The sequence below is a fragment of the Corvus hawaiiensis genome, chromosome 16 (assembly GCF_020740725.1).
Source record: "Corvus hawaiiensis isolate bCorHaw1 chromosome 16, bCorHaw1.pri.cur, whole genome shotgun sequence".
Classification (NCBI taxonomy): Eukaryota; Metazoa; Chordata; class Aves; order Passeriformes; family Corvidae; genus Corvus; species Corvus hawaiiensis.
In genome coordinates this window covers 15,140,113-15,148,827 of record NC_063228.1, presented here as the reverse complement: position 1 = coordinate 15,148,827, position 8,715 = coordinate 15,140,113, and the positions used below count along the sequence as shown (strand labels likewise).

Here is an 8,715-nt window from a genome sequence, read left to right as displayed (position 1 = left end):
GTGTCAGGTTGACCCTGCACATCTGGGGGGGGGGGGTCCAACCCTGCCGGGGGCCCCTTTCAGGCAGGGCTGGAGCCGGGAGCGCGGGGCTGCACCAAGGCCAGGGGAGGATGCTGCGGAGTGGGGAGGGGCAGGCGGGGCAGCAGCGGGCAGGAGGCAGGAGGAGGAGGCAGGAGGAGGCAGAGGCGGTGCAGCCCCGTCCCGCCTCCCGGCGGGGCCCGGCCCGGTGGCGGCGCAGAGGCTGCGGGCGGCGGCGGGGACGGGGACGGGCAGGAGGAGCGCGGCGGGCGCCGTGCGGGGACGCGATGCACTCGCTCTTCAGGAAACGCAACAAAGGGAAATACAGCCCCTCCGTGCAGAAGAAGAGGTGAGTGACCCGGCCCCGGGCAGTCCCGCTCCTCCCGGGACGAGCGGAGCCGCCATCCCAGGGATCCCGTCCCGCAGCATCCCCCTCACTCCTCGCCGGGCTTGGCGGAGCTGATCCCGCCCGAGGAGTGGGAATCTCCCGAGGTGTGGGAATCCTCGAAGTGTGAGAACCCCCCGAGGTGTGGAACCCCGAATTGTCGGCGCCTCCCAAGGAGTGGGTACCCCTGGAGGTGTGGGCATCAGCCGAGGCGTGGGCACCCCCCGAGGAGCGGGCATTCCCGAGATGAGGAGCCCTGAAGTGTGACATCCTCGAGGTGTGGGCACCCTCTGAGTGGTGGTAAAGCCCCTGACAAGTGGGAACTCGGATATTTGCCCGCCCGAAGTGTCAGCTCCTCCACGAGCTGGGTCCGCATCTCCTGCGCTGGGTGTGGGCACAGAGGTTGTTTCTCCCCGTTCCCCTCCCATCGCAGTAGCAGCAGCTCCAGCGAGCAGGTTCCTTCGCTTCCCAGGTGTGTGCTGGGTTAGATCTTAGGGAAAAATAGTCTGGTTGTTCTCCACCTTCGCCCCTGTTCCCTCAAGACCAAGGATTTGGTCCATCGTCGTTTCCTCGGCTCTCTCTGATGGGGTGGGGACGCGTTTCAGTTGTACTGGTTGTTGGGGAAAAAAAAAAAAAAGAAGCAGCGCGTTGAATGTGCCCCGTGAAAGGTCACTGATAAAAGGGAAACGAAGTAAAAATCCCTCCCCAGGAAGGCTCAGCCTCTCGGGGCTGGATGGTGGACAGTCCCCAGCCCCTGCCTGCACCGGGATGTTTTTCCAAAGAGGTGGTTGTTGGGATTCAGAAGCGTGTGCTGTGTTTCCCAGAGGAGCTGCAGGGGCTCTGGAGCATGTGGAGTGCTCCAGGATTCTGAGTAATTCAAGGATTCAAGATCCAAGCCCGTGGCTTGTTCATCCCCTTCCATTCCTCCCCATCGCACCACTCCTGGCTGGTGCACTCTGAGCAGCCGCCCTACTCCCAAAAATGATCCTTTGGGGAGGAAACTGGGGAGCTGGTGCGGGGCTGAGGCGCCTCCGAGGACCCAGAAAGGGACCGGTCAGCCCAGAAGGCGCCGACATTTTCCAAGCAGGGAGCCCCGGGCTGCTCCCTGCCCACGGGAGCGGGGCTGTGGCGGTGGGAGGGTGCTCCCCGCCAGGGGAGGCTCTGCCCGCTGCTGCCCTGGCACAGGGGATTTGCTGAGCTCCCTCTGTTGGGGCTGAGGCTCCAGCTCCAGCCCTGGGCAAGGTTCCCCCGGCAGCCCGGCTGGCTCGGCAGGGCCGCCCAGGCTCCGGCTCCCAAAGCCCGGGGCACGCTCTGCTGCCAGATCCTGCCCCGGGCAGGGCAGGCAGGAGGAGACGGGGGTGGCACGGAGCCCTCTGAGGCTCCGCACCTCCCTGATGGCCCCGGCGTTCCCTTGGGTGAAGGATGGTGCCAATACCCAGGCGCATTTCTGAGCTTCGGGGGTGTTGGTGGGCGGCTCGAAGTGACAAACCCCCGCACCTGGGCTGGCAGCGCAGGACTCCGAGAGCATCAGGATGCTGTGAAGCAGGAGGAGACAGACCTGCTGTGTGCGGGGTGCCCACCCTGGGGCTGTGGCCGGGGTCCCCACGCTGCGCTCCGAGCGCTGCCAGCCCTGCGTGCCCCGTGCTCTCGCCACCCGCCGGCGGACGGGCTCAGGAAGGAAGAAGCTTCCATCCGCCGCCCTGCCTGGAGCCCAGCGGCCCTGGGCAGGTGCCAAAGCACCTCCGGAGGCTGCGGGCCAGGCTGAAACGTCTGTTTTTCTGGCTGGTGATGGCTGAGGAAGCCGCGCAGGGCTGTGCCCGGGGCCTCCCTCCCTCCCTCCCCGCGCCCCGGCTGTCCGTGCACACCTCGGGGAGAGCTGTGCTTATTAGCCCCAATTTGTTAATTCCTGCCTTGGAGTTTACAAACATCTGTGAATCCAGGGAACACTCCCCCACCGTGTGGAAACAGCCCCACCATCAAGATGGGGAAGCCGGTGCCCGACCGGTTGAGCAACTTGCCGGAGGAGGATTGCGAAGAAGCGAGGAGCTCCTGCCCCGTCCCCTGCTCCAGGCACTGCCAGGCTCCCAGGCGGCTCCCGCCCAGCTCTGCTACCAGGAAAACAGAGCAACACTCCTAAAATCAACCGCCCGCCCCCGCCGTCAGCAGGGACCGAGATTTCGACACCGCGTGAGCCCGGCCTCATCCTGCGCCCCGCGGGGCTGCAGGGGCTGCACCTTGGGCAGGGCTCGGTGCCAGGGCGCTGCCCGTGACGGAGCTTCCAGAGCACCGAGGGACAGGGCAAGAACCCAGCACCGGTTTGGCAAGAGCGAGGGGCACTGGAGCGTGTCCTGCCAGCCCCGGGAGCCAGGGCCACGAGCTCAGCTGAGTGAGGCAGGGGCTACCCGGGGAACATCAGCCGGCAGCAGGACAGTGCCTGGAAAGGAGCCATGGGAGCCTTGGTGGCTTCCTCAGCCTCGGACAAAGCCTGCCCAGGATGGGAACATCTCGATGAGCAGCACTGGCACCCAAGCCAGGTGCTGCAATCTCCCCATGGAGATGTGACAGCCACTCTGTCCCAACCCAAAGGGACCCTCAACCTCCCATCCAGCAGCACCAGGCTCCAAGTCTCTCCTTAGGAGTATCTGCTGCAGCTCTGTGGTCTGCCTGGGCTCGTGGGCTCCAGGCTCAGTAGCCAACCCCATCCAGCCCTGGGCACTCCCTGCCTTGGCTGGGGATCCTGGAGGATGATGGTGACATTTCTTCTGTCTCATGCACTTGGTTGCTTTATTCTGCTCTCACCCCAGTGCCATAAGGCCCTGGGAGTTCAGCTCTGCCCACGGAGCTGTTACATGGATGTGTGTCCCTGCAAGGGAAGGCACGAGCCTTGAACAGAGCCACGTGTGGGGGAAAATCATCAGCCTCCTTCCACATCATCTTCCTCAAACACTTGCCATGCTTAGAAAACAGGAGGTGGGCTTCTTCTTTGGATAGTCCAGGTTTGGCAGGTAGAAAACAGTGAGGGTGGTGAGGCTCTGGCACAGGGTGCCCAGAGCAGCTGTGGCTGCCCCTGGATCCCTGGCAGTGTCCAAGGCCAGGCTGGATGGGGCTTGGAGCAGCCTGGGCTAGTGGAAGGTGTCCCTGCCTATCTAATTCAAACCATTTGATAATTTTATTATAAAAACCAGTCCAGCCTTCACAGCTGCTGCTGAAACTCTCCCTCCTGCCAGCAGGAAAGTTGTTCATCCTCGGGGTCCTTGGGGTGAGAGCACCCATCCAGGAGTGCTCCCAGCCCCAGAGACCCTTACCGGTGTCACTGCCCATGTAAGAGGGGTGCAGGCAGCTGGGCCAGCTCTGCCTGCAGGGCTGGCACCCATTTCCAGAGGCTGTTTGGGAGGGCTGGAGTCAGCAGGAGGCCCAGACAGCAGGTGAGTCAGGAGCTGCTCTGTGCTGAGGGCGGAGCAAGCCTCCCATCACTCGCCCGACTTCTGCTCTCATTTCCATGCACATTACAATAAAATATCACCATTCCTCTGAGGGAAGATAAATGCAGCTGGAACAGGCTGGGCTCAGCACAGCAAGCCTGCTGTCCAGCTACACCCTGACGTGGGCAGCCTGACAGAACTCTGCCCTGAGTTTTCAGCCAGATCCTAATCTCTCCCACACCTGAATTACTGTAGCCAGAGCCCAGCCCTTGTGCCCTCTATCCTGCCACAGTTCCACTCCAGTGTCATGAAAAGCAGCATGAGAGAATTTCATGCAGGGGGAGCTGTGGCTTGGGGAGCTTTAAGGATGTTTATAGCTCACTTCTGGGGCCTTCTGGAGGATTAATCCCTCCTAAAGTCTGGCCTCCAGCAGCAGGGTTGACATGGGAGAGTTTTTTAATGCAATCTGTATAAATGGACATTGAATGGGGATGGAATTGAGAGCAGCAGTGGGTGGCCACTGCCTGGTGTGCTGATTGTCCATCCCAGTGGTGGCATGCAGTGAGCAGGACCAGGATCCGTGCTCAGACCCCATCCTCAACCAACTCCCCTGTCCCTGGCCAAGCCATCCCACCAGGAGAAGCCTCTGGGATGGGAAGGCTTCCTGACAGGAGAGCAGCATCCCTGAGCAGGACAGAGCCCTTGCCATTATCCTCCCAGCAAGGATTGGGTTCATGGCACAAGCTCCCAGCAGGAGCCTTCCCAGGGACCTCGGTCAGCTGGAGCAGTCAAAACTTCAGGAGTGTCTGAACATCCTCCCTTGGAGGGATTAAGGAAACAGCCTCCTGGTCTGGAAAAAGGAAACTTGAGAAATCAAAGGCATTTTCTACCACTTGCCAGCAAGCACAAGACCTTTGGACATCCTGGAGATACTGATCTTGGGGAGGTTTGCTCCAAAAACTGCTCTTATCAGTGAGGGTGCAGCCTAATGGGAAAAGAGAAAGGAATAGAGGAAAAAAAATCTGGTTTTCAGCAGCAAAGTTTTCATGTCACAATAATTATCATCATATTTGCCTGTTGAGAACCTCTCTTAATAAAAAAACCCCAACAAATCACAACTAAAGTACTAAGAAAAATCACCAAAACCCTAAGAAAACAAAACCCTAAGAAAGAAAAACCTGAACCCTAAAAAACCCCCCTAAGCCTTAAGAAATACCCAAACCCCTCTGAAACAAAGGTCCTGAGGTCAGAATTGAGGTACATGGATGAAGTGCTGTCTGCCACGGAGCAGCTGCTTCCTCCTGGCTCCCCAGCTGGGAGAAACCCCAAAAACCCCTCCCATTCCCCATGGGAATGACCTGGGGTCCTTCACCCCAGCCAGGCAATGGCATTGACAAAAAACAACTCATCTGCCGAGCACGGCTTTCCATGAGAGAGATCATTTTTTCCTTCCTGACCAGAGAATGTTAAACTTCTCCAGAAATGGCAAAGCCAGTTTTTCCAGGCTTTTATTAATTTTTTTTTTTTTTTTTCATCTCTCAAACAAAGCCTTATCTATTCCAGCAGAGCAGCTCTGCATTTCCCCCCTCTGCTGCAGCCTCGCAGGGGCCGTGCCCTGGGCACCTTCGCTCCTGGCTCTGCTCAGCCTCGTGTGTGCTGCCCATCCCAGCTGGGCTCTGGCCAAATCCTGCCCTTCTCCCTCCCCGGCTCTGCTCCATGCTCCAGCCATCCCCCCCAGCCTGTTTTTTGGCCCTGGTTTCCCTTTGTCTTACCCTGCCAGCAGCTCTGCTCCAAAGCCTGGATGCATCCATGGCTCTTCCCAGCAGCTTCCCAAAAGAGCCACGTCCCATCAATCCCATCCACACGCCTTTCCTGGGACAGCCAAGGCTTCCTGACTGCTCTGCCCATCCATTTGTGCTTCTCCTGCACAGAGTCATGGAATGGGTTGGGTTGGAAGGGAGCTTCAAGCTCATCTCATCCCACCCCCTGCCATGGCAGGGACACCTTCCACCGTCCCAGGCTGCTCCAAGCCCCAATGTCCAGCCTGGCCTTGGACACTGCCAGGGATCCAGGGGCAGCCACAGCTGCTCTGGGCACCCTGTGGCAGGGCCTGCCCACCCTCCCAGGGAACAATTCCTTCCCAATATCCCATCTAACCCTGCCTCTGGCAGTAGGAAGCCATTCCCCCTTGGCCTGGCACTCCAGCATCTTCCCCCTCACAGCAGATGAAGGGCACAGGGAAGCCAAACTCCTCCATCCCCTGGCATGGAGATTTCAGCCAGGTTTCAGCGTTCCCTGTGTGACATCCAGCTGGATGCAGGGACTGTGCTCCTCCTCCGGTTTATCCACACAGACCCAGCTGTGGAGGGGACAGGTGGGTGATTAACAGGGCTGACGTTCTCACGTCAGGGATGTCCAAGCTGGTTGATGAAGTGGCACCAAAGTGACGAGTGTGGAGAAATAGATACACAAATGAGAGAGAGCTTACACGAGAGGTTCCCATTCTCTCTGCTTTGTCTCTTTATTCCTGCACACCTGTTATCCCTGCATTCCCAGCAGCAGTGGGATGAGCAGAGCACACACCACGCTCCCTGCTCAGGGCAGGATGGGGTGCACGGGAGCAGCTCCCTGACACTGCAGGTTTGAGATGCAGCTCCCATGGGGAGTTTTTATGAGAGTTCCCTGTCCCAAAGCCTCGGCTGGTGACTCTCACATAAACCACAGAGGTGGAGAGAGCAAACAGCTTCTCTGGTGTGCGTCAGGAGGGCCGAGCCATGCCCAGATCACACCCCAGCATGTCCTTGCTTGCTCTGAGCGAGGCTGCGTTTCTTCTCCCTGGTCACCCAGGTACCGCACACGGGAGCAGCAGTTTCTGGCTTACCGGGCAAACCAACACAGGGAACTGCCATTCTCTGCCCTCCCATCCCCCTCACCTGCTCCCAGCCCCTGCAGTGATGGAGAAGGGATGTCACTGTCTCTGGGTGCCACGGGGCTGGGGGGTGGCTCTGCCCTGGCCCTGGGTTCCCGGAGTCATTGAGGGCGGGAGGTGGGGAGGGGCGTCCAGGGGCAGCACCCCCGCCTTGGGAAGGGCACAGGTGATGACAGGGCTGAGGAGAGCTTGTGGCTCCAGCCTCAGAGAAGAGCAGGGAGAAGGGCATGAGGGGCTCCTCCTTGCCTGGACACAACATCCCCATCCCACAGCGGCCCGGCACAGCCGGTACCTGAGGGAGGGGTCAGGGCTGGGCTGTTGCACTCGCTGCTCCCAGCACCTGAGATCAGTGCTGCTGATGCAAAGTGAGCACAAAGGCTCGGCCGAGGCTCCAGGCTCAGCTCTGCCAGACCAGGTCACCAGTAACAGCTCAAGAAGCCATGGCTGAACCACAGCCACAGATTTAAAAAATTCCTGGCTTAGCTTCATTTCCTCCCTACAATTTAGAGGTTTCAGTCAAATCTAGAACTAGAAACACCCCAGACTTCTTCTGAGTTTTGGGATGGGTTTTCCATCCATGCTGTAGATCCACTGAAACCCTGAAGATCCATTCTTGGACTTGCTGGCGTCACTGAGACCAAGGTAGGGCACAAGGAGAGAAGCCAGCTAGAGCTTCCAGCTCTTGCCCAGTTCGGTGCCAGTCCAGCTCCCACCTCTCACAGCGAAGCATCCCAAGCTCCCACCTGGATAATGAGCCTCTCCCACCCTCCTCCTGGAGCTCAGGTGGCCTCCAGTTCCCAGGTGGGAGGCGAGGAAGGCTCCTTGGTGGCCGCAAGCTCTGCCAGGATGCAGGAGATGCCAGCTCTGAGCAACCATCACCCGAAGCCACCCAAACATGCGCAGCACGTTTCAGTCACCCGCTCCAAACCACTGATTCCATCTGACATTTGCCCTGGTTTCTGTGGGATGATGAAGGTTGGAAGAAACCCCAAAGTGGATTTTGAGGAGCTGCTTCTACTGTTGGAGCAGGACCCAGCCACCCACATCCCATCTCCCGGTGCACCCTGCACCCTCCAGCCATGATTACTGAACACAGAATGAGAATCATCCTTGGAATTCTTGCAACCACGACTCCCAACGACCCCTTCCTTGGCTCCTCTGCCCAGGAATGCCCACCGGGTTCATTGCTGCTGATGCAGGAGGTGCCAGGCAAGCAGCAGGCACAGTGACGGGCACAAACCTCCGAGTACCATCCTGATGATGCAGCTTCTATAAAAAGAAAAAAAATCAGTGTAAACCATGCTCATACCAGAACTTCCCAGGGAAGTGTGAACTTTCCTGGAGCTGTTGGATGCCACAAGGCTCCTGTAGCCTGGGGCAGGTTTGAGGTAGAGAGGAACAAGCCCAGAGCTGGGGTTTGGTTTGTTCTGCTGCACTGAAGCGGCAGCACATGGGGCAGGCAGGAACAGCTCCTGAAACTCAGCACCAGAGTCCTGGGGGAGCTGCGGCTCCAATCCTGGGGTCAGTTCTGGGCCCTCACAACACTGAGGGGCTGGAGCATGTCCAGAGAAGGGAAGGAACTGGGGAAGGGGCTGAGGGAGCTGGGAAAGGGGCTCAGCCTGGAGCAAAGGAGGCTCAGGGGGGACCTTGTGGCTCTGCACAAGTCCCTGACAGGAGGGGGCAGCCGGGGGGGTCGGGCTCTGCTGCCAGGGAACAGGGACAGGAGGAGAGGGAACGGCCTCAGGCTGGGCCAGGGGAGGTTTAGGTTGGATATTGGGAAAATTCCTTCATGGGAAGGGTGGTCAGGCACTGGCACAGCTGCCCAGGGCAGTGCTGGGGTCACCATCCCTGGGGGGATTTAAAAGCCGTGTGGATGTGGCACTTGGGGACAGTGGTGGCCTTGGCAGTGCTGGGGAATGGTTGGATTCGATAATCTCAGCGGGCTTTTCCAACCTTTCCAA

The 8,715-nt window shown here is 59.2% G+C and overlaps 1 protein-coding gene across 1 annotated transcript in view; it reads left to right on the top strand.

Moving 5' to 3' along the window:
- The first annotated feature begins 242 nt into the window (after positions 1–242).
- PPL (periplakin) overlaps positions 243–8,715 on the top strand; it is a 27,635-nt gene continuing 19,162 nt past the window's right edge. Inside the window, 1 exon segment of the mRNA XM_048321334.1 lies at positions 243–367. Within this exon segment, the coding sequence (XP_048177291.1) occupies positions 306–367 (62 nt within the window). The 5' untranslated portion in view covers positions 243–305.